General features: G+C 38.9%; 1 protein-coding gene across 1 annotated transcript in view; it reads left to right on the forward strand.

Annotated features, from left to right (window-relative positions):
- Positions 1–9,171: 9,171 nt before the first annotated feature.
- The window catches only part of slc15a2 (solute carrier family 15 member 2), a 58,382-nt gene continuing 40,880 nt past the window's right edge, over positions 9,172–26,673 (forward strand). Inside the window, exons 1-5 of the mRNA XM_030125708.1 lie at positions 9,172–9,288; positions 9,376–9,476; positions 14,523–14,610; positions 23,790–23,931; positions 25,583–25,675. Of these exons, the coding sequence (XP_029981568.1) occupies positions 9,468–9,476; positions 14,523–14,610; positions 23,790–23,931; positions 25,583–25,675 (332 nt within the window). The 5' untranslated portion in view covers positions 9,172–9,288; positions 9,376–9,467. The remainder of the gene's footprint in view (positions 9,289–9,375; positions 9,477–14,522; positions 14,611–23,789; positions 23,932–25,582; positions 25,676–26,673) is intronic.

Consider the following 26,673-nt stretch of genomic DNA (forward strand, 5'->3'; position numbering starts at 1 on the left):
TAACGGATGACAGAGGGCGTAACTGAATGAGTCTGATGTGTCTGCTTTTTGTTCGAGTCAGGATGACGTCAAAGCGAGGGGAGTGTTTGGGGACCAGCAGAATCAAAGGTGTGTTAAAGAGTCCGACCATGGAGGGGCCATCCTGCCCCCAGCACCATGAACCACCTGGAGAACCACACAGTGAGGGTTGGTTTAAGGAAGAATAAAGTCATGATAATAGGGTTTTTTCATGCATGACCCAGAAACTGTTTGAAATGACTGATTTTGTGTATTGTTTCTTCCGGTTTACTTGTCAACAGTGGCTGAGGCCATATCGAAGTGTCACTGCTGTGTGCGTCAGTGTACATCGACTAAACAAAGGCAACTATGTTTAAGTTGTCATGGTTTTCCTTCAGATTTAGTTGAGAAGAAGAAATGGGTGGTCGCAATTCATCGAAATGAGGGACCGAACTTCAGAATCCAGTCAGGAAGTACATTCGTATGTAACAGGTGTCCTGACCACCGTCATTTTTGGGGAGAGGATTACCAGGGAAACATCAGTGATACTGTGAAGGGAATCCAGAGGTTAAAAGTAGGGAAAACACCAGAGTCCTCCAATGGGGAACCTGCAAAAACATGCAGGGACGGATTGAAAAAAAAAAAAAAAAAAAAGAATTGTAGAGGGTACTGGCACAGGTAAAATTAAATGAAATGCAGGCAGGCAACAGGCAAGGAAGTGTAAAAAATGAAAGAAGATTCATGGTTGAAAATACTTTGCAGGACATTTAATGATGATGATTATCTAATTTGACCGTGGTTGATCCACAGCTGGTTTGTTTGATTGTGAAGTGAGCTTCATCTCTGTTTACCCAGCCACAGATGTCCCTTAGCAGCACATATTAGAGATTTATTGATGGTGTGTGTTTTAGCCAAAAATAAAGCCATTAAACGTGAGTTACTGTGTAGACCAGGGGTCACCAATCCCGGTCCTCGAGGGCCGGTATCCTGCATGTTTTAGATGTTTCCCTCTTCCCGCACACCTGACAGTCATTTTCAGGCTTCTGCAGAGCTTGATGATAGGCTTATGGTTTAAATCAGGTGTGTTGGAGGAGGGATACATCTAAAACAAGCAGGATACCGGCCCTTGAGGACCAGGATTGGTGACCCCTGGTGTAGACAATGTGTTTAAGCACGGGCCGGGTTGGGACTATTAACCTCTTGATTCCCTTCACAGTATCACCGATGTTTCCCTGGTAATCCTCTTCCCAGAAATGCCGGTGTTCAGGACACCTGTCACACACGAACATACTTCCTGACTGGATTCTGAAGTTCGGTCCCTCATCTCGATGAATTGCGGCGACCCATTTCTTCTTCTCTACTACACTACCAGTCAAAAGTTTTAGAACACCCCAATTTTTCCAGTTTTGTATTGAAATTCAAGCAGTTCAAGTCCAAGGAACAACTTGAAATGGTACAAAGATAAGTGGTGAACTGCCAGAGGTAAAAAAAAAACAAAAAAAAAACAAAAAGGTAAGGTTAAACAAAACTGAAAAATAATGTACATTTCAGAATTATACAAAAAGGCAAACAAGAAATGGGTTAACAACTTAAAACAGTTCTGCAGCAATGGAGGTGGATCAAGCCTCGAAAGTTGGTGCTACCAGTTCCTACAGGTGTCCCAATGTTTCTTAATTACTTCCAACGTGCAGGGTGTTCTCCATCCCAATGCACTGACGGTGTTGAGCAGTCAATCTCTGGTGTCCTACCAAATACCGAGTTTTTGTGATTAAAAGTGTTTTTTGTTTCTTTTTTTTTCAAATAATGGAGGTTTTGCAGGTTGAAAAAGCTTATGGTCAGGCTGGTTAAAAACACACGAAACCCCACAGTTCAGTCTAAGCTGCCCTAGGACCAATAATGCTGAGGGAAGTACAGAGCACTTAGTCCTATCACTTGTTTCTGGTACTACATATCACTTTTTTCTATACTTATATTTTACAATATTTAGTGTACTTCATCTGTTCATTACTATTCACCCAGTGTCCCTTCTCCCCACTCCCCTCTGGGGGAGTGGCTACTGTTTCAGTTGTAGCCGCCTGGGGCTCAATGACAACAGGATTTGAGGTGACTCATCTGTGCCCTGTCCTGACCTGTGACCCCAGACCTCCAAACCCACTCTCACCTTTCTGGATGAACCTCCTCCCCCACCCTCACCTGTCTTATCTGACTAGATGGACCCCCTCATGTCTCCCCCCCCCCCCCCCCCCCCCCCACTGCATCTTTACAGACTGGAACTACATCATCAAATGGACGTCCATCAGTCCTGGTTTCATCTATAGTCTGTCCGTCCATGGGAGTGGATCTCTCCCTCACTGTGGTTCTCCCCGAGGTTTCTATTTTCCCACTGGGTTTTTGGAGTTTTTCCTTGCTGAGAAGGAGGGTCTAAGGACGGGGGATGCCCGGGATGTTAATCCATTTCCTTCATCTGCTGTTTATTTGACTGTTGTTTGTTTTCATATCCAACTAATTCTGTAAAGCCCTGTGAGGCAACCTTGTTGTAATATAGGGCTCTACAAATAAAACTGAATTGAATTGAGGTTGTAGAGATTAATCTGGGTCGGTGATTTTACAGGAAATGTTTCTTTATGAGCAGGATGAATGTAATTCTCTTGTCAACACAGTAAATGTTCAAAACACCCAGAGGCTTCCTGTGTGTTAACTAGAGCACTGTTATCTATCTGAACAGCTAGTTCTCACACACTAGTAAAGACAGAATAATTATATAAATATAGTTAAATTATAAAGAAATGATGTGTGTAATTATTGTCAGGCAGATGCTAAATTAAGTGGAGACTTAATGTGAATGTAGGACATACAGTAGCTGTGATGCAAATTAGTGACATAAGGCATTATTGACATAGTGATTAAACACATTTTCCAGTCTTAGGGTCATCCAGTCAACAATCCAAACAAAACAAAAATGATCCAAACGTAAGAAGAATGATCTGAAATTAATAACACTGCTATTGAAACAGGGCTTTGAAACTGATCCATGAACATCAGGGATTAGAGGTAACCATGGTAACATACACTACCGGTCAAAAGTTTTAGAACACCCCAATTTTTTCAGTTTTGTATTGAAATTCAAGCAGTTCAAGTCCAATGAACAGCTTGAAATGGTACAAAGGTGAGCGGTGAACTGCCAGAGGTAAAAAAAAAAAAAAAAAGAAAGAAAGAAAGAAAAAGGTAAGGTTGAACAAAACAGAAAAATAATAGACATTTCAGAATTATACAAAAAGGCAAACAAGAAATGGGTTAACAACTTAAAGCAGTTCTGCAGCAATGGAGGTTGATCAAGCCTCGAAAGTTGGTGCTACCAATTCCAACAGGTGTCCCAACGTTTCTGAATTACTTACAACCTCCTCTGTCTGCATAAAAGTAGTGTTGGAACACACTTTGGTACCGTACCATTGTGAGCATTATTTGAACAGTATTGTACTGCAGAAAGTGATGTGTTACTATAAAAATGGTGAGGAAAAGGCAATTAATGATAGAAGAGCGACAGACTATCATAACACTTAAAAATGTAGGTCTTTCCTACAGAGAAATTGCCAAGAAAGTCAGGGTGTCAGTAAGTCCAGTTTCCTTCACCATCATAAGGCAGTCAGAGGTCTGGCAGACCCAAGGCCACAACAGAATCAGAAGACAAGTTTCTGAGAGTCAACAGCTTGTATGATAGGCGACTCACAGGACAACAGCTTCAAGCACAGCTCAATAGTGGTCGTAGTAAACAAGTCTCAGTTTCATCTGTGAAGAGAAGACTTCCAGTTGCAGGTTTGATCAGTCCATAACACCTTCTTCCAGTCTTCAGTAGTCCACTGGCGGTGTTTCATAGCCCAGGCAAGCCACTTTTTCTTATTCTGAAGTCTCAGCAATGCTTTCTTGCTGTAACTCGACCCATCAGTCTATCACTTGGGTTTTACAGATTTGATGAAAAACTGGTGACAAACGTCATACGCTGCTTTAATGTGAGTCATGCAGATACTGGTCTCTAACAAACATGGAGTAATGATCACAAACAATGTCCCAGCTGTCAAATTACACACAGATAAACCATAAAACTCCTCTATCTCTGTGTTTAAACACCATACAACTGTATAATTGTGCTTTATAATTAACTTTACTGCCGATATAATGCACTCAGCTGTGGTTTCTGTCTCCTGGTAGAGCCACTGTTTTGAAGGATAGAACAGTACAGCCCTCTTGTGGACTGTTTTGGTACTATATGAATTTCCAATATCATGAATTAGATCCCATTTACTTCAAATGAACAGGACTTTAATTCACATCCAGTACATGTTTCAGAGCTTCAGGGCAGATCTTATGGTCCCAGACTTTACCAGTGGCAGGTCTCTTACTAGTTTTAAGTACATATTTGGACATCACAGCTCTGCTTGTGAAATGACTGAATCATCATGTGTCAGGATTTTGACAGGAATACCTAATTTAGTTCCTTTTTTGGTTGTAAATTTACAAAAAAAACAAAACAAAAAAATAACAATCCAAAGTCTTCCATATTATCCAGTAATGTTTGACACTTTAACTGGTATTGTTTTTAACATTCCTACACAGGACTAATAATCACTGTTTACACTGATCACACTTGTTCTGTGACCTGTACCTTTAAGTATCACAGCTGTAAAAATATTCATGAAGAATCCACATGAAAGAGAACCTGAACTGAAGGAACTGAACTGTCTGCTTCATGGCCTCATTTGGAACATAGTGTTCACAAACACAATAACCTTGTTGAACTCCTGCACATAACACAGAACACAATAAAACATAATACAAATAATAATAATTAGAGTTCAATAACCTGTTCCAGCTGAAACATTATTAACCACAGCAGTACTTACCCATTGAAGGATCGGAACTATTTGCTTAGTTAAATCCAGGCAGTTCTTTTTTTTTTTTTTGTCCAGGCTGTTTATTTAACTTTAACCGATGTAGTAAGTGTCCTCTCATGTCTTTAACGTCTAAAAGACTGGACAATACCAGGACTGATGAGGGTCATCAGGTTTGTTACAGAATGGTTCAGGGAGAATGAGCCATCATTTTTATACATGGATTAACCTCCATAAAATCCAGACTCTAATTTAAGCTGTAATGAAGACTTGATGCAGCAGTCCGATTCTTCATCATTAATAATAAAAATTAATGCAACTATGGATGGAAAAAATATTATGAACCTTATTGTGACATGACATAAGCATTATGTGTCAAAACAGATGTGACAGTGAATGTCTCCTGTACTTAAAACCAAAGTTGGTGCAGCCAAATATTACATGAGAGGTTCTTAATCTTAATGGGATATTTCCTGGTTAAATATAAAGGTTAAATTAAAAAAAATTAAATAAAAGAAGAGTCGCCCACATGACAAATAAAGGAGTCATTTCCAGTGTAAAAAGTGACCACAATGACACACACACATACATCATCACAAACTGGAAATTGGATTGACTCAATTCATTTCCTGGTGAATGACTTTAACCATTACATAACCATCCAGTGTGTAAATTTTAGGCTGATTTAGGGGTATCTGATTGCAGAAATGGAGTATATTATTCAGAACTAGAAAAGTACTCGGAGAGCGCAGACCTCCTCTAAGGCAGGTCAGTCTCCCCGCCCCCAATCACCATCAAAATTTTGTCATTTTTCCTTGTGCCAGAATCAACCTTTCCTGTAAATTTCACCTAAATCCCCCCTCCCACCCCATCTGATCACCATCAAAATTTAATCATTTGTTCCTTGTGTATCAACATTTCCTGAAAATTTCCTCCAAATCCGTCCATAACTTTTTGAGTTATCTTGCTAACAGACAAACAGACACACAAACCCCGATGAAAACATTATTACCTCTGCTGTTACACTTCATGGAGATTATAATGTTTTCATGTCCATATAATCCCCTGAAAATAAGACTCACTGTGTTTTCAAATCCTTAGAATCAGCCGTTTATCACCACTGAGGCATGTTTGTACACTAGCTCCATTTATCGTTTTTGTTGCAGGTGTGATTCAGTGTTAAAGTGGATTACTGTCACCTACTATGACTGAGTGTTGCTCTTGTGCGTCTGTTGTAAGCTTATTGTTCTTAACCAATTCCATTTCTGAGCTGATGATCTCACACTGTTGCAACAGGCAGCGAAGAACTCAGGGGTGAGGCTCAGGCTTTTTATGGAGAAACTGAAGTGACTGACCTACAAGTAAGTGAAATGGACCACAGTGACAGAAGTTAGTTTAGAAACTGAGTCTAACACTAATGTCAACAAACAGCTGGCTCCCAGGACAAAACACACTCCAACACAAACAAGCATCTGTAAATCTGATTCAACCTTTAACCACAAACGTGTGGAAAGAACAAACCAAACACTGACTCTGACCATAGACTGTATATAAAGATGGACATAGTGAACCTGGGCTACCTTTGAAGACAACACTTCTAGTAATCCCCCTGGTGGCTGACAGCTTTATAATAATCATGGATTGGGTTTCGATAGCACTTATCAAGGCAGTGCTTCACGTTATTGATCCATTATTCATTCACTGTCACATTCACACTCTGGAAGCATGTCAATACACACCAAACGTATTCATACACCAGTGTGAGTGACACTGGAGGCCAGCTGGGTGAAGTGTCCAGCCCAGTGGTTCCCAACCATTTTTGGCTCATGACCCCATTTTAACATCACAAATTTCTGGTGACCCCAGACATTCAAAACTGAGACATTTTTTTGCTAAAATTAATTTGTTTTTTGATCATGCAATAGTTTGCTACACTATGTTGCAAATAAATGTTAATTTTAGATGATATTTAGTCTATATAATGTATATTAATATGGATGGAGGCAGAAAAGCCAGGTGTAGATTGCTCCACAAAGGGAGAATTTTATTTTCCTTGGTCAGGATATGTACAGTCAGTCCAGCTTGGATTTACAAGGCTGACAATTAATACTGAACAAACAATAAACTCAAACTATGAGTTATGAAAGAGCTGCAGCATCTGAAACCGACCACAATGAACATTTGAAAGATAAACAGTACCACAGTGCTTCAGTTTCAGCTTCACAGTTTGTCATGTCTTTTATGTATTGGCATTGTCTCTGTCAACTCAACATGTATTTTTTTAATTTTACATTTTTTTTTATTTTTATCAATTACTAGAAATTTCAGGCAACCCCATTTGAATTCCAGGTGACCCCACATGGGGTCCCGACCCCAAGGTTGAAAAACATTGCTCTACATACACTGTTGACCATAAAGGTGGAATACAATATTTGTACGTTTTCTTATGAAATGACTGTGACAGTGTGAATTATTCTTCATAGATCAAGTGAAACTGGGTCCCAGTATATGATCACTGAACCTGGTTAAAGGTGATACTGATGCATACAATTGAAACGATTAATTGACTCAAATTGATTTAAAAAATTAATCAATTATAGTTTTCCTGAATTGAAGCTTTGTCTCCTGGGGTCACGAGACAAAAAAGTAAGTAAGTAAGTAAGTAAATTTTATTAATAGAGCACTTTTCACAGACACAGTCACAAAGTGCTTTATCAGTTCAAATCAGAATCAAATTAAGTTTACAGAGACCCAACAGAATCCTTCAGGAGCAAACACTTGTGATTGGTGACAGTGGCGAGGAAAAACTTCCCTTTAACGGGCAGGAACCTCGAGCAGACCCAGACTCCTGAAGGATGGCTGTCTGCCTTGACCAGTTGGGGTTAAAAAGAGAGAGTAACGGAGGAGAAAAGAGAGAGCGATAGAGATATAGAGAGACTGGGGGGGGGGGGAACACATGGAGTACTTTATGATGAATACATAGAGTGTAGTCAGTTTGTGGTGGCCCTGGGTCAGGTGGGAGACTAAAAAGCCTTTTTGAACAGGAGGGTTTTGAGGTGTTTCTTAAAGCTCTCTACAGAGTCCATGGACCGTAGGTGTAGAGGCAGGTCATTCCATAGACGTGGTGCCACAGCTTTAACAGACCTGTCACTGCATGTGCTAAAACAGGTGCGTGGAACCGACAGCAGGTGCTGTCCTGAAGACCTCAAGCTACGAGTCGAGCTGTAGGGCTGGATCAGGGAAGTAATGTATGCAGGGGCCTGGCCATGTAGGGCCCGGAAAGTTAGCACAAGAATTTTGAAATGAAGACGATATAGAACAGGGAGCCAGTGGAGAGATTTAAGAATGGGAGTGATGTAGGTTCTCCTGTTTGTGCAGGTCAGAAGCCTGGCAGCAGAGTTCTGGACAAACTGTAGACGGGCCAGCTCCTTCTTGTTTAAGCATGTAAACAGGCTGTTGCAGTAGTCTAAGCGAGAAGACACAAAAGCGTGAACGATCATCTCAAGCTCATTGATGGACACCACAGATCTGAGTTTGGAGATGTTGCGTAGTTGGAAGAAACAGTTTTTAACTAGGTGTTTGGAGTAGAATTCTAAAGACATGTCCTGGTCTAAGATGATACCCAGATTCCTCAGTTTGGTCTTGACCGAGGAACTCAGGTCTCCAAGGTGATGTTTGATCCCTGGGATTGCACTGTCCGGGGCAATAATGAGGGAAACCACAGACGTAGATGGTCTGGTATGGTTCCTTCTGGTTCCAAAGAGCTAGGGTGGTGATCAGTTAAATTTATAAACAGCACTTGAAACATCAGTGTGTGGCTGTAATCTGCACCTTCACCACTAGGTGATGTCTTTCACACACTGAACCTTTATTGACTGAACAGAGACACACGCACGCACGCACGCACGCACACACACACACACACACACTCGGTCGGTCGGTCATGGTGAATGAGCAGAAGTGAGTGATGCACAAGCTCAGCCTCATTCATCAGAGGGGAGTTTGTCCAACACTTCCAGGACATTTGGACCCTCCATCCCACAGTCAGGTTTGCGGCTGAACTCCACAACGGCGCTATTGTCCACGCACGCAGAGGGGCGGCTGATCCACGAAGGACCCACTGCTGGATGGATAACGGACCTGTGGGGCGCACGGAGTGAGTCCAAAACAACACTTTGTACTCTGTTCTTCCATTTGTATGTGATTAAAATATCTTTTCTCCTTAAAGTAAAAAAAAAAAAAAAAAAAAAAAAAAAAAAAGTCCAAACCTCGACTTTTACTTCAAATCCTTCAAAACTTCTTCTTCTTCTTCTTCTTCTTCTTTTTTTTTTTTGAAACGCTGCGTAAAAAAAGTTGGATCGTAAGAAAAAAAAAACTTCCTGACGTGTTTTTCCTGAAGCAACAAGTGAGTGGAATCCAAGTTTAGTGGAATATTAACTGTGTAGTGGCTTCAGGGGCATAAATGACCGAGGCTTTACATTGGTGTCCTCAGAGTGGGACGGACTTGGATGTGCGTCAGGATCTCCCGATGCGGCGGCGGCAGTGAAGAGTCTGAGCTCTGCAGGAAAAACACACACATCCACCATGAGCAAGGTAAATGAATGTCACTGTGGGGACTGTTGGGTGGGGGGTTGACCTGTGTTTGGGCGGCTTAACTTTCCTCTACTTGTAAAAGTTGCACGGAGTCCTAGTGGAAACGGGACGCGTGGACACACGGGAGTGGAGGCTGTGAAAAACACGTCCACTAGGTGCTTTGGAGTTCAACTTCAGCTGTGTGTGTTTGTGAATGTGTGTGTATGTGTGTGTGTGTGTGTAGTTTAATTGCTCTTTTTCTCCGCAGTGAGATGATGCAACAGGCGCATCCTCTCCAGCACTAAACCACATGGACTGGATCTGCGCTGTTTGGGGAAATTTGGGTTCCTGAAGTAGTTTTGGAGTTCTCTGAGGAGGAGGAGGAGGAGGAGGAGGAGGAGGGGGGCAGAGGAGCAGTTAAAGGGGCCAGACAGAGGCATGATGCACAGCTCAGTCCATTTACATTGATTCCAGTGCAGATCATGTGTTTAGGTTTGATAAACAAAGTAGACTGAGCTGTGTTTTAATGGGTTTTTGGTAAATATTTTATGTGTTTGACTTGTTTTTATCTGTTGTATCTGTGTTTTTAAAGCCTGAGTGGGGTTTTGAACTTTGTCTTAGACCGTGACAAAAGAGGAATTTCTGTTTTTTACTTGGAACAATCTATCTATCTATCTATCTATCTATCTATCTATCTATCTATCTATCTATCTATCTATCTATCTATCTATCTATCTATCTATCTATCTATCTATCTATCACCACTAGTTTACCAATCTACCTATTGATCTATGCATCTATGCTACTGTTTCATATTTCCTCTAAACTGATCCAATCCTTCAAACGAGATGACTTATATGATTCACAGACTGTCTACATTGCAAAAATGTAAATCTTACCAAGTGTATTTTTCTCATTTCTAGTCAAAATATCTCATCACACTTAAATTAAGACATAATCACCTACAGAGTAACTTTCCAGTGAGATGTAAGAACTTATTTTTAGACAATAGATCTAGAAAATCTTATTTCAAGAAATCTTACCAATAAATTTTCACTTGTTCCATTGGCAGATTTTTTTTTTTTTTTTTGCTTAATTCAACTTTTTTTTTCTTGAAATAAGATTTTCTAGATATATTGTCTAAAAATAAGATCTTACATCTCACTGGAAAGTTACTCTTTAGTGATTATGTCTTATTTTAAGTGTGATGAGATATTTTGACTAGAAATGAGAAAAATACACTTGGTAAGAGTAAGATTTTTACCGTGTAATAGTTCCTTGGATCTTGTTTAGCTTTGTAGAGCTTGCATGTGCAATAGGACAACATTTATGTCCATCATTTTTTGGACACATAATATCGTTGAATCTAGACCTGAGCTGAGGTCTGTTATGTGTTGTCTGTTTTTACGAATACTTGTGGCAAAAAGTACTCTTGTAAAAACCGATCACAATTATACTAAGTCAACAGACTCCAAGTCTGTTGACTTAGTATTAGTGTTGTGTGCAAAGTGAACTGAAGCTCACACTATTGTCTCTACATTATTAACTATTCTGAACTGCAAATAAGATTAAAATTTAATGTAAATAATGAGCATTAACTTCACAGAGCAACAGAACTTGAAACAGTATTGAAATATTTAATGTTTAACCCTTGAAGACTCAAACATCCACCAGTGACCAGAACCATCTACTGATCTAAACTGTTTAATATCTGTTAATCCATTAATTCTGTCAATACATGTAAATAATTAGTGTAAAATCTTTTCACGGTCATCAGATATGACCATTTGGATGTTTAGAGGCTCTGTAGTTACTTCGGAAACACCGTCATCTTTTGCAATATTGATTGAGTTTGATCATTGACAATGGATGGAGACATTTGGATTAGGTTCAGTTAATGATATATTTAACTGAAAAAGTCACTTGTTCTTCAGTTTTCTCTGTTTTTTGATATAATAAACCTCAATTTAATCAGAGCTTTTATAAACATGTACATGATCAGTACTTTTAAATAGAAAAAAATACCAGATTTTCACTTAAAACGCAAAATACAGAGCATAATAGTAGAATAAATAGTGATAAATCACTTTAAAAAGGTTAAATATGGAGAAAAATTCCTTTAGGAACTGCCACAAAAGTAGTACTGGGTCTTTATGAATTAATCAGAACCATTATTTTCTGTGTGTCATCTTGGAGTTATCGTTTTTTCTGTATAAACCTTCCAAAAAGGCCAACTTTAATGTTGTGTTTCTACAGAATTCTGCAGTTCAGCTCAAATAGACTTAAACCAGAGAGCACAGAGGCAACACCGTAGAAGAAAAATGAAGATTGACTTTATATCAGTATAAGATAGTCGACAGTAGTGAAGGGTACAGAGACAGAGATTAGACGGAAAGGATGAAGTTATTTGTTAGAACAGATTTCAGTCCGTAACATTGGGAGAAGTATCTGTGTGATTCTGTTGGAATGAAAGGATGCGAGGTCTTTGCTTCAACTCTTAGTCTTATCTTTCTTAGTGTAACTTTACACTTAAACTTCCATCCTGTTCAGAGTTTTTATGCAGAATGTTATTTTGTTCCAGTGTTTAAAGAGCACACAGGTGTCTTCATTGTAAATGTTCTGTTTGTCTTTTGAAGGTTCATTCACTACATGTCGATCACTCAGCGATCTATGTCTAAAATTAGCTTCAAGTTTTCCTCCCTGTTAGGTCACTTAACAGGGTGGAACCCAATAAGGTAGACTTTAATGGAATCCACATGTTTAGTTCTTCTGTCTGCCTTTTCTCTGATAACTCAATTCTAAATAATTACTCTTTGTTCTGACAGAATGTTACAAACAGGAAAAATATCTGTTTTTTTTGTTTGTTTGTTTGTTTGTTTTTTACATCTAAATGTCACTGTAACAGGAGTGACCGGAATCCTTTGAAGACTGTTGGGATTTTACTGTATTGAGACAGAATTATTAAATCCAGGTTTAACAGGACCAGAGGGGACACTAGAGACAGTGGAAAGTGGGGAAACAACCAAAAAATAAAAAAGGAAAGCACTGCATGTTTTTTTGGAATTAGGTCAAACTGATCCTTAAAGCCACGTATGATGTTTGTCACCAATTTTTTATCAAATTTGTAAAACCTGAGTCACAGGCCATTTCTCAATACCAAGAACACAGAGTACAGTCTTGCAAACTCGGTGAGTACAGTCTTGGTAAGAACAGTTTTAGAGAACGTACTTCCTAAGAGTGCAAATCTATCTGTAGTTGCAACAGCTGGTGCTTGTGAACTTTCCTTTCTGTCTCTGCTGTATTTCCACCATCTGCTCCATAACGTATTCTCTCAAATTACCAAAGTGTCACTCTATTTGAGTTCAATACATTTGTACTAGTATTTACATGTCATTTATACATTTTGTATATTTTTCAAAACTGTAATACATGTCATCGGTTCAGCTGGGCACAGCCGGCCGGGTCCCGGTTGAGCCGGCACAAACTGCATCTTGGGAATTATTTGCCAGCCAAGTCTACACAAGTCACCAACCAGTGCATCCTTGGTTTAAGCTAGCTGACAAGAACAACATCCAGGTGTTCCATGCGCTTGGTTTATGCGAACTTTCAACTGGAACCGTACTTGGGCCATGACTAATGATGTTTCACAAGAACGCGAGAACAGAAGAACAGACAAGAGCGTATGTTGAGAAACAGCCATAGCCAAAGTATTACGAATCCTTTAGTCTTTCCGTGATTACGCACCTGTTTCACTTCCCTCATGGCGAACAACTTCGAAGTGTACTCCATCACATGCAGTCCGTTTGTTTACATATTTAACCAAAACCAAACCGTCACTTGAGCCTTTTCGGAATTCCACACAGCCACAGTATGGCCGCAGCCGCAACAGTCACGGAAATGACTTCTGTGCTTCATGGGAGGGAAGTGATTCAGGTGTGTAATTACGGAAAGACTAATGGATTCATGATACTTAGGCTATGACGGGGGTTTTACAGAGTTGATGATAACCTCATTGTCAAAAACATTTAAAGCTCCTGCATTCCTAATCAAAAGTCCCATAGTGCATGAAAGGACAGTTGTTTTTAGTCCAACAGCTCAAAGGGTCCAATGGACTATTGGTATCAGTTGTTCGTTGTCCGTCCATCCGTAAACAGTCTTTTAAGAATCTTCTTCTCCAAAACTGTCTGCTAGAATCAATTGAAATTCATAGCTGAGGTTCCTTGGGGTGAGGTCTACCAAGTTTGTTCAAAGATCTGAGAAATATTGATTTTTTTTAAATTATCTATGCCAAGGAACGCCAGAAGTTATATTTTCGTCGGGGTCTGTTTTTTTGTCTGTTAGCAAGATAACTCAAAAAGTTATGGATGGATTTTGATGAAATTTTCAGGAAATACTGATACTGGCACAAGGAACAAATGATTACATTTTGGTGGTGATCGGGGGGGGGGGGGGGGGGGGGGACTGACTTGCTTGGTGGAGGTCTACGCTCTCAGAGTGCTTTCCTCGTTATTTTATGAATTTTTTGAACTTTAAAAATCCCCATTGGTTTATAATGGGACACATTTCAAAGTGCTATAACTTCAAAACAGTTGAAGATATTGATATAATTACAATTGGCAATAGATAGGAAGTCACAGATGGGCTTTAATTTGGTGCCATAACCTTAGACCTTGAGTGTCCTTGAAAGGTCAAATGAATGTCTTTAAATATATGTCTTTAAAAATGTGAGCTTCTGCTGTTGTGAAATAACTCGTAACCTGTTACTGGACATTTGAATATGGTTTTTAGCTCTTCATATCAGTATGGGACATCTGTGTAACCTTTATATCTGCACAATGATTAACCTGAGTAAAATGTGATCGACAAACAGGAAATGTGCTGTAAATTTTTCGATTCTGTGGCGAAGTATCGATTAGGTCTTAGCTGGAGATGGTGAAAATATTGATTGACTCAACAAGTATATGCTTACACATCCGTTTATGCAGGTAGAACTGTTGATGTATCACTTGAAGGATTGTTCAGTTCATGTCTCATGTGGTGTGTTGCTGCTGTCTTTATCTCCTTTAGAAAGTTTGTGGAACGAACTACCCGCTCAGCATCTGCTTCATAGTGGTGAATGAGTTCTGTGAACGCTTCTCCTACTATGGCATGAAAGGTATGTAACAGTCTGAGTATGGATGTCATGTGTTTGTGTGTGTATGTATCGGAGGGATGGTTCTTTGTAAAAAGTCCTCGGGGGGGGGGGGGGGGGGGGGGGTAAGTAGAATGAGTGGAGATGCGTGATGATGGTGCTTGTTAAACTGGTTGGTCAAAGAGGGCAATAGAACAAAGAGGCTGTAACAGACAGATAAGGCTCTGATTCTGTGTCCTTTTATCACATGACCTCACCCATCCTCACATGTCTGTCTGTCACATTACTTCAGTCCACTCACACACACACACACGCACACATATACAGTATGTAAAAACAGACCATTTTCTCATCTGTGTCTTAAATTCGACTGTAAAAGAATTAGAAGATATCTTCACAAATTTGTTTAACCCTTTAGTCCCATGGTTCCCAACCTTTTTTGGCTCATGACCCCATTTTAACATCACAAATTTCTGGCGACCCCAGACATTTAAACTGAGACATTTTTCTTTTGGAGATGTCTTCGGGCCAGGCAGGCAAAGAAATATTTCCATTCTCTGTTCAGTCTGGTTTTCTGACTGCTTGAATTAAGCAAAAAAAAATTTAAAAAAAATTCTTGAATTAAAGCAAAAAAAATCTGAAATCTCTTGGTAAGATTCCTTGAAATAAGATTTTCAGGATCTATTGTCCAAAAATAAGTTCTTATATCTCACTGAAAAGTTACTCTGTAGGTGATTATGTCTTAATTTAAGTGTGATGAGATATTTGGACTAGAAATGAGAAAAATACACTTGGTAAGATTTAGATTTTTGCAGTGCAGAAAATTGTCCTTGAAGCTCAGACAAAGTGTTGCATTTTAAGTAGATTTTCTTGTTACTCCAAATTTTTTCTCCACAGTCTTTCAAAGTACCTCATATGGACGTAGTTTCAATTCAGTTCAATTTTATTTTATTTGTAGAGCCCATTATCACAACAAGGTTGCCTCACAGAGCTTTACAGAATTTGTTGAACTGATAAAAAAATACAATGAAAATAAGCAGTCAAATAATTAAATAGTTAAACAGTCGATGAAGCAAATGGATTATTAGGACATCCCCTGTCCTTTGACCCTCCTTCTCTGCAAGGAAAAACTCCAAAAAACCCAGTGGGAAAGAGAGAAACCTCAGGGAGTTTAATTCCTTCTAGTTATTGTATGATGTATATGATAGGTAAAAGATTTCCCCTCAATGCTCCGTTGTTTTATTGCTGTTCCATCCCATAAAATGTTTTATTTTGACATCAGCAGACATTGTGACTCATCAGGGCCGAACACAGGTGTGACTGCTGTCATTAACATCTGTGTCTCTGAGCTTCAGGGTGTTGGTTTGGACCTGGGACTCAAAGCGGTTCCATTACTATGATAATCATATACTAATAACATCTGTGGTCCTCTTGCAGGAACAAACCAAAATGTCTGCTCTAAATGTCTATTTAACATCCTTTTTATACTCATTTTTCCAAATCTCAGCCTGACAGACTGATACATTTGTATATTTTGTAGATGCCATTCAACAGCCAAATCTTTTTTTAACCATGAGCTGTTGTGAAGGCACTGTGTCCGGTGTCATCATCTTTGTCTTAGTCTTCATCATCGTCTTTGTTGTTGTCTTTGTTAGCAATTTCTTTAAACATCTGGCGGGTCGTCCAATAAGGGTTGGCGGTTCAAATCCCGCTCTATCCTTGTCAGTCCATTGTGTTCTTGGGCAAGACACTTCACCCTCCTTGCCTCCAGTTTCACTCACACTGGTGTATGAATGCAAATGAATATTCGGTGGTGGTCGGAGGGGCACTAGGTGCAAATTGGCAGCTACCCTTTTCTCAGTCTGCCCCAGGGCAGCTGTGGATACATATGTAGTTTACCACCACCAGAGGGGGAGTGAGAGAGTGAACGAATAATGGGTCAATAATGTAAAGCGCTTTGATTGTCCAAAACAGCGCTATAGAAATCTAATACATTATTATTATTATTAATATCTTCTCTGATGAAACTACTGGTCAGATTCATTTCAGTTTTTTTCCAAGCTTCCTTGGAACAATGTTGGCAAAGTTTGTTCACACTTTTGAAATATTTAGATTTTTGAGGAATTTTTGAAATATCGCAAATTTGCCCATTGCCCTCTCATCCATGGCAATGTTGGTGCAGTGGACAGCTTTGTTGCCTCACAGCAAAAAGGGCCTGGGTTCGATTCCTCGGGCGGACCTTTCTGTGTGGAGTTTGCATGTTCTCTCTGTGTTTACATAGGTTCTCTCTGGGTACTCCGGCCTCCTCCCATCGTCCAAAGACATGCATTAATAGGTTAACTGGTTAACCCATAAAGACCCAGTGCTACTTTTGCAGCAGTTCTCAAATAAATTTTTCTCTCTAGTTAACCTTTATTTAGTGATTTATCACCATTTTTACCTAATATTATCATCTATATTTACCATTTTTCACTGTAAATCATGTATTTTCCTGTGTTTAATTTCCTATATTTGATGTAGACATTCATGAAAACTCAGTTAATTCAAAGACTGTCATATCAAAACAGAGAAAATGGAAGAAAAAGTGACTTTTTCAGCAAAGATATCATTAACTGAACATAAACTAGTGTCTTCATCCACTGTCATTGATCCAACTCCATGGGTTTTACTGGTGAATCAATGTTGTAGAAAATGATGGTGTTTCCACGGTAACTACAGAGCCTCTGGAAGTCTAAATGGGTCATATCTGATGACCATGAAAAGATGATTTTACACCAATTATTTACATGTATTGATAGTTTTAGTGGATCAACAGGTATTAAACAGTTTAGATCAGTAGATGCTGTTGGTCGCTGGTGGATGTTTGGGTCTTTATGGATTAAGCTCAATTGCCCATTCTATGTCAGCCCTGTGATGGGGTGTACCCCACCTTCATGCACAGGGGGCTGGGATAGGCTCCAGCACCCTCTCGAGGATAAAGTGGTTCAAAAGATGAATGAATGAAACTACTTATAATGGTCCATATTTTAATGGTTTATAACATGGAAATGGTTACAGATATCAATATAGTTACTATTGAGCACTGATAGGAAGTCATATTTGGACTTTCATTTAATTGGTTGAGTTCTCCTCCAGTGAAAGTACCACCCACTTCTATTGGGAGATTGATCTCCTGCATCAACACCAGAGGAATCTAACATAGAGACAGAACCTGACAAACTCACAAATTCAACTTGTTTTTGATTCTTGATAGAAAATGCTGGTGAGTCTTTTTTTCTGTTTTTGCTATTTATCAATGCTAAACAATATGACCAAACATTAGCGTCATAGTATTTTGTAAGATATTTGGGTATTTTCCTCAGGTCATAAACAGTGCATCACAGTAGGTCTGGTAGGCCTTTGTGGGTTATTTTTCAGTCAGAGCATAGATTATATAACATTATAATTCCATCATATGTAATGGTGGCTTCAGTTTACAAGATATGGTTTTCTCGACACCACAACATGCATAAATGAAGGGAACATGTGCATGGAACAGTTAAAAACTGTTATCATGCAAACTCCCACATGTCTGCACTACTCCATTGTGTCAAATCCAAAGCCCTCACCAGAGTCCGGTAACACAACCATATGATAGAATATTTCATAAATGCAGCAGCAATAATTTTGCCATGGTGGGCTGCTGCTAGACAATGTTCAGAACTGAATCCAAGTGAACATCTGTGCCAAATAAAAAAAAAAAAATCCCTCAAGGCATTCCTGAGATCTCATGTTCACACGAGTAGCTGTGGATATAAAACCTCACTGCATCAACATATCATTATATTTCACTCTTGTGTTCATGCGTGGTGTATATATTCTTCAAAATATGATGTATGAGGTCCAAACACCACTGACCTTTGACCTTTGGCAACGGAAATCTAATCAGCTGATCCAAGTTGTGCCATTTGTGCCAAAATTGAAGACATTTTCTCAAGGTGTTCCTGATTGATTGATTGATTTAGAATATATTTATTAAATTTTAATTTTTCAAAACAACACAAAACAAAACAAAACCACTCAGCACCACAGTCAAAACAAAAAAATAGAAATTTACAGTCAGCATAGAGACAGATTCCCATCACATTCATATCTATATAATATGATAAAAGTCCATTTAAGAGCAGATGAAAGCTCGAGACAGAATTGAGGACACATTTCCTTCAGTATAGTCCAAGAAGGGTTTCCAAATGTCATTGAATATGTCAATCTTAGAATGTACCAAGCATGTCAAAAAGTCAAGCGGCGTGTGCTCCAGTATTAGCTTCCTCCATCCAGAAATAGTAGGGGGTTTATTAGAAGTCCAGTCTAGTAGTATGTTCTTTCTGCCACTGAATGTTAAAATATTATATACTTTCCTATAATGTTTATTACTAATACACTTATTTGGTAAGTCAAGGAGAAGAGATAGAGGGTCAAGATCAATGTGGGTTTTGAGAATTTTTTTAATTTCAAGTGGGACAGACTCCAGAAATATTGAATTTTAAAAAACATAACTAGCGTGGGGATGCACAGGTTCTAGATGAGGTAATTTTTTTGCTGTTGTGTATTCGTACATGCTGCATTGCATTTGTCCAGCAGTCACTGCCAAAGCATCCTGGCCATAGCAACATGATTGTAAGACTATTGTATTCCAAAATTACTAATATCTCCCAAAATATTGGTCCTATCAACATGCCGTTTTCAATAGTCTATTCCTTGACCAAAAATACATAAGTAAGACAAACTGCAGCAGTCAGCTCTTTCCAGATTTTGTGTGAATCCTGGAGACACACACACACACACACACACACACACACACACACACACAGAGGCCACTTGGCTTTTATAATATAGATGGAGTCAAACTGATTGATAAACTATCTCATCCCAGACCAAACATGACAAAATATTGGCCCCACTTTGAACTGGGTTTACCCACGACCTTTGACCTGCTCTTGTGACCAAAAACAGCCAAGGACAAAATTCTGAAAGTGTCAGCAATTTGGTTAATCTCACAGTGTGAAGATGATATGATCTACATGGACTCAACTTCCACTATAATGTCAGCAGGAAATGAAAGTTTATGTGTAAAATTAATCTTTGTTCTCATTTTGTTCTTTCCTCCACTTTGGAGGTTTTACTTAAGTTATAAATACCCTCTTTATGACATTGTGATCACTAGTTTAGCCTCACTGTTAACAACGTGATATCATAAATGGTACATGGAAGACCTCGGAATGACCCTTAGTCATTATGGACACTGAATAAACCCCTGTTATTAACTTTCTAGTCTCTCATGTGTCTTTGGGCTCATCATGGACTGTTGTTTGAGTAGAAATACACCTCACCTGTGTAAGCACAGGGGACATCGTGGACAAACACTGTGGCCCATAAAGTTGGAATAATTTTGTTTTCAGACACATTTCTCCTTTTATTTGCCCTCAGCCATCTTCTGACTGAAGGGGTATTGTAATCATTTTGTCATCCATCTGTCCATCCGTCTGTCTGTCCATCTGTCTATCTGTCGGTCTGTCGGTCTGTCTGTCCATTCAATGACATAACTGCATTATCAGAAGAATCCATTGAGATATCTCCACCAAATTCATACTGTGGATGCATCTTGTCATGGTGCAGAAGCCTATTAAAAATAGATCACCTTGACCTACTTTTTCAAGGTCAAATGGCCTTGTGCAGTTATAATATCTGAGTACTTTCACATATGAATATATGTAATAAGTTTTACACAAAGACAGTCTAATCTAAATTATAGGGCAGTAACTTTCAACAGAATTTTACACTGTATTTGGCTGAGGGGTATTGAAAGTGCACAGCATGTTATTTCCTGTTGATACACATCAGTGATCACCTTTGACCAGACACAGTGATTACATACTGAGTCCCAGATACACTTTATCAAGAATAAATTACATGACCTAGCCTTAAATTGTCACAGTCATCTCATGAGAAGAAGTAAAAATATTTAATTCCAACTGTGTATAAGGAAGTGCATTCTCACAGCTGGTCTGTTTCCCACTGGTCCCAAAACTTTACTCTGACTTTAACCTCAGGGCTTTGGTCCTTGTCATTACATCCCATGACAACACAACAATAGCAACACACTGACAATGTGCACTGGTGACACTCTGTTGTTGTGCAGTAAATGTTATCACAGCGCTGTCTCCAAACACCCAACTTTACCAAATCCCTGTTGCACAGTCTGGCTGCTGGTAAACTAATGAGACTGCTGAAACCCCAGTCTGTTGGAGCATTAATGTGAAGTTAAAACCACTGTACCAGTTCATCTGGTATATTACCAAGCACTAGGACTTCAGACCAAAACTCAGAATGTTACTTTAAATCAGTGGTTCTCAATTGTTAAGCCCCCCCGCCATTTAGCAGTAAACCCCCCCATATACAGTACAGGCCAAAAGTTTGGACACACCTTCTCATTCTTTGCATCTTCTTTATTTTCATGACTATTTACATTGTAGATTCTCACTGAAGGCATCAAAACTATGAATGAACACATGTGGAATTATGTACTTAACAAAAAAGTGTGAAATAACTGAAAACATCTCTTATATTCTAGTTTCTTCAAAGTAGCCACCCTTAGCTCTGATGACTGTTTTGCACACTCTTGCCATTCTCTTGATGAGCTTCCAGAGGTAGTCACCTGAAATGGTTTCCCAACAGTCTTGAAGAAGTTCCCAGAGATGCTTAGCACTTGTTGGCCCTTTTGCCTTCACTCTGCGGTCCAGCTCACCCCAAACCATCTCGATTGGGTTCAGGTCTGGTGACTGTGGAGGCCAGGTCATCTGGCGCAGCACTCCATCACTCTCCTTCTTTGTCAAATATCCCTTACACAGCCTGGAGGTGTGTTTGGGGTCATTGTCCTGTTGAAAAATAAATGATGGTCCAACTAAACGCAAACCGGATGGAATGGCATGTCACTTCAGGATGCTGTGGTAGCCATGCTGATTCAGGTTGCCTTCAATCTTGAATAAATCCCCAACAGCGTCACCAGCAAAGCACCCCCACACCATCACACCTCCCCCTCCATGCTTCACGGTGGGAACCAGGCATGTAGCATCCATCCGTTCACCTTTTCTGCGTCGCACAAAGACACGGCGGTTGGATCCAAAGATCTGAAATTTGGACTCATCAGACCAAAGCACAGATTTCCACTGGTCTAATGTCCATTCCTTGGGTTTCTTGGCCCAAATAAATCTCTTCTGTTTGTTGCCTCTCCTGAGCAGTGGTTTCCTAGCAGCTATTTGACCATGAAGGCCTGATTCACGCAGTCTCCTCTTAACAGTTGTTGTAGAGATGTGTCTGCTGCTAGAGCTCTGTGTGGTATTCATCTGGTCTCTAATCTGAGCTGCTGTTAATTTGCGATTTCTGAGGCTGGTGACTCAGATGAACTTATCTTCAGCATCAGAGGTGACTCTTGGTCTTCCTTTCCTGGGGCGGTCCTCATGTGAGCCAGTTTCGTTGGAGCGCTTGATGGTTTTTGCGACTGCACTTGGGAACACATTCAAAGTTTTTGAAATTTTCTAGACTGACTGACCTTCATTTCTTAAAGTAATGATGGCCACTCGTTTGTCTTTACTTAGCTGATTGGTTCTCGCCATAATATGCATTCTAACAGTTGTCCAATAGGGCTGTCAGCTGTGCATCAACCTGACTTCTGCACAACAACAAGTGATGGTCCCAACCCCATCAATAAGGCAAGAAATTCCACTAAGTAACCCTGACAAGGCACAGCTATGAAGTGAAAACCATTTCAGGTGACTACCTCTTGATGCTCATCAAGAGAATGCCAAGGGTGTGCAAGGCAGTCATCAGAGCAAAGGGTGGCTACTTTGAAGAAACTAGAATATAAGAGATGTTTTCAGTTATTTCACACTTTTTTGTTAAGTACATAATTCCACATGTGTTCATTCATAGTTTTGATGCCTTCAGTGAGAATCTACAATGTAAATAGTCATGAAAATAAAGAAAATGCAAAGAATGAGAAGGTGTGTCCAAACTTTTGGCCTGTACTGTATATGTATTATCATATATATATATTCTAAATATTATTTTTGCAGCACTTGCCTCATCCAGTATGACAGAGACCGTATCTAATGCAGTGGGGAGTATCAGCTCTTCTGCTGTGGTGTGGGGGTTTTGCACCATACAATTTGGTATTCCACCTTAAATGATGCAAACAGTGTTTTTTTTATTGATCGAGGTAGCGTTTATGATGCGGCACACCTACTGGCAATATTCATCAAATTTTCTTTAAAAAAAACTCAAGCAGCTTTAACAGTGGGTTAAATCAATGTCTGGGATCAATTACTTACATTATGTTGTGGCTTTTTATTAACACTGTTCATGTGGTGGATTATGTGCATTTGAATAAAAACAGTTCCTGATATTCTTGATTTGTTGGACTTTATAAACATTTTACCTGCATCTAGTGGATACATATGCATAGATGACTTAAAGGGGTCATATTTTGCGAAACCCACTTTAATTAGTCTTTGGTACATTTATTTGTGTATTTGGACCCTAATAGTTCAAAAAGTTTGAATTTGAACCCTCCAGGTGTTGCAAAGTTATCTTTATATTCATTTTGGCAAAAATTGAGTGGATTTTTACAACCTGTTTTAATTCCTTCTTCATTTATTATGTCTATAACTAGTTATGTCGTGACATTTGCACATATAAGGTCAAGACTTCTGATGAACATTTCTCAGAATACGACATAAGTGTTTGTCAGCAGCAGTAGTTGTAGTCCATACTGAAAATATGTCCAAACTTCGAGCGAATTACCTAAAATGTTCATTTGCTGGTTGAACGGGACAGAGCAGCACAGTCAACAACCTGGAGGGGGCGGGGTATGAAGAAGCTCATTTGCATTTAAAGGGCCAGTACTCAAAATTACCTTTCTGGTGTCATTACTCAGAAATAGGGTTGAAGATGGACCTGTGGAGTTGAATTAATGTAGAATTCAGACCTAACCACAGCATTTACAGTTTATGTAAACCACAGGGAAATGTTTTAAAATCCATAATTCCATTTAAAAAAGCTAAACATCACTTGTTTAAGTACTACCAGAGTTTCTGAGCTCCAATTGGAGTGGACTTTGGAAAGTCCTGATTTATTTGGTCTCATGCTCATGTATTTTCTGTTGACAGCACTGCTGACGCTTTACTTTGTCAACTACCTGCACTGGGATGATGACCTCTCCACCGCTGTCTACCATGCCTTCAGCAGCCTCTGCTACTTCACCCCCATCCTGGGGGCTCTGATCGCAGACTCCTGGCTTGGAAAATTCAAGTCAGTCCTGGTATCCTCATTTCTAATGCATTAAAGGGCTAGTTCACCAAACATCATATAAAGGGTAGAAGTAATTCAAGTATTTTGAAGACAAATGTCTGAAAATGAAAAATGAGACAGGATAAGAATTTTGTTTGCTCTGCCAGAGGGACAAACATATGGCCCATGGGCCAAAACCTGCCTGCCAAAGGGTCCAATCTGGCCTGTGGGTGAAATATGTGAAATGCAAAAATTACACTGAAGATATTAACAGTCAAAGATGTCAAAATATGTTTCTGTTTATTGTTTCTACGGATCCCCATTAGCTTCTACCATAGTGGTTGCTACTCTTATAGGGTCCATTAAAATACAAATACAGTTTACAAAATACATACATAAATAAAAACAAATTTACAATTCATTATTATCATCAGCAAGCTGAAAATTTCATCTAAACACATAAACCTTAAAACATTTAAACTTTTACAGCAACTTGGATTGTGAGAGTCAAAACAATCATTTACATTACTGTATTTCCTTCAGTAATTCCTGTTTGACTGTTTATTTGAATCAATATAAGCTTTTAGTATGTTTAATGTATGATGGTAACTTATTCCATAGACTGGAGGCCCTGTAAAAGATAGAAGTTTTCAATCGATTCGTTTTTGGTTTGGGAAGTTCAAGGTGACCCATGGGCACCCTGTGTGGTGCCATGATTATGTTGCAGACCTCTATGCCTTATTCTGTTGGTAAGAAAATCAGGTTTCCCGTTCACAATAGCACTCCTCATAAGGAGGAGGAGGTTTCATGTAATTTTTGCTTCGACAGTCAACCATGATAGACTGTGTTGCACTTTTGTAATGTGTGTTCTGAAGGAACAGTTAAGAGCCAATCTGTCTGCTCTATTTTGGACCAGTTGAATTTTTTTAAGTTCTTTTTTTGCTGCACAGGACCACACAGCTAAGCAATAATTTAAATGTGACAGAACCAGTGCCTGAGTCACTTGACCTCTAGTTGATACTAGTTCAGTTCTACCAGTAAAATACTATCATAATAGCCTATAAATGATGACAACTCCATATTTTTCTCTTTGTTTTAGTGTAAATAAAAAAAAAAAGGAATAACATGAACAACCATGTGTAGCGTAAACCGTCTAAAGAAAAATAAGTGTACTTTTATCAATATTCTGCCTGTTACTAAATATTTGGTATAGTTGTAGATCTACTGTGATTGGTAAGTTATAATAATGCACATGTAAATGATAAACTGAGGCATTATATTGTTCAGGTTGCTCATGGTTGTTCATGTTAATCTCATTTAAAAAAAAAAAAAAACAATACTTTGTAGATGTAAACATTTTCATCATATAATTTTACTTTTTTCACTCTCAAACAAACTGAAAAGTTTGGAGTTGTTATTATAGGTTCTTATTTTTCTGGTCCAGCCCACTTGAGATCATATTGGACTGTATGTGGCCCCTAAACTAGAATGAGTTCGACACCCCTGGATTAAAGTATTAAAATGAGAAATAATGTATATTATTTGGTGTTTCCAGCGTGGCCCTTCATGTGGAGATGAGTCAGTCTAACAACACCGTACAGTCCGATGGCGGTGGGTAATGACAGAGTGTAGTTTTGTTTGTGTGTCCATAATCACAATTTTGTCCCCACAGAACCATCATCTACCTGTCCATCGTCTATGTAATCGGTCATGTGGTCAAGTCAGTCGGAGCCATTCCTGATGTGGGCGACAACAATGTGCACATGTAAGTTACCAGCAGCTAATTCAGACATATCAGTTGGTACAACCCATATCTATTTGTAATGCAGGAGTTTTAACAGCAGTCACTTCAGTACTTATCAACACTCATGCACTGCAAAAATCCTAATCTTACAAAGTGTATTTTTGTCATTTCTAGTCCAAATATCTTATCACACTTGAAATAAGACATAATCACCTAAAGAATAACTTTTCAGTGAGATATAAGAACTTATTTTTTACAAATCTTACCAAGATAATTTTCACTTGTTCCATTGGCAGATTTTTTTGCTTAATTCAAGATTTTTTTTTTCTTAATTCAAGTAAAAAAAAAATCTGCCAATGGAACAAGTGAAAACTATCTTGGTAAGATTTCTTCAAATAAGATTTTCAAGATCTATTATCTGAAAATAAGTTCTTGTATCTCACTGAAAAGTTATTCTTTAGGTGATTATTTTTTATTTTAAGTATTTCGACTAGAAATGAGAAAAATACACTTGGTAAGATTTAGATTTTTGCAGTGTTTTTTGTTGTTTTCTGTACCTTGGTGTTTAGAAGGCACACAGCAGTACAAAATACAGTAATAAAGTGCCCTACTGTAATGCCATGGCATTGTTTCTATAAATGTATAGGATGTCACAGCATTTATTTCCATCCATTTATTGACACAGAACATTGCTGTTCCTAGACCTGACACTGAATCAACCCCAGATTATAACACTACCCCCACGGGTTTGTACTGTAGGCACTAGGCATGATGGGTAATCACTTCATCTGCCCCTCTTCTCCTGATGCGTCCATCACGCTGGAACAGGGTCAGTCTGGACTCACCAGACCAGTTTTTCCATGAAACACAACTTTTTTTTTTGTTTTTTCATGGGAACACTTTGTCCTTTGGTCTTCTTTATTATTACTTAAGCAGAGAAAACAGACAGACCTTCACATTAAGACTCACTACTGACAAATGTAAAAAATATTGGGAAAAATGGAATGTGTATGTTCATC

Source organism: Sphaeramia orbicularis, chromosome 21, assembly GCF_902148855.1.
Source record: "Sphaeramia orbicularis chromosome 21, fSphaOr1.1, whole genome shotgun sequence".
Taxonomy (NCBI): domain Eukaryota; kingdom Metazoa; phylum Chordata; class Actinopteri; order Kurtiformes; family Apogonidae; genus Sphaeramia; species Sphaeramia orbicularis.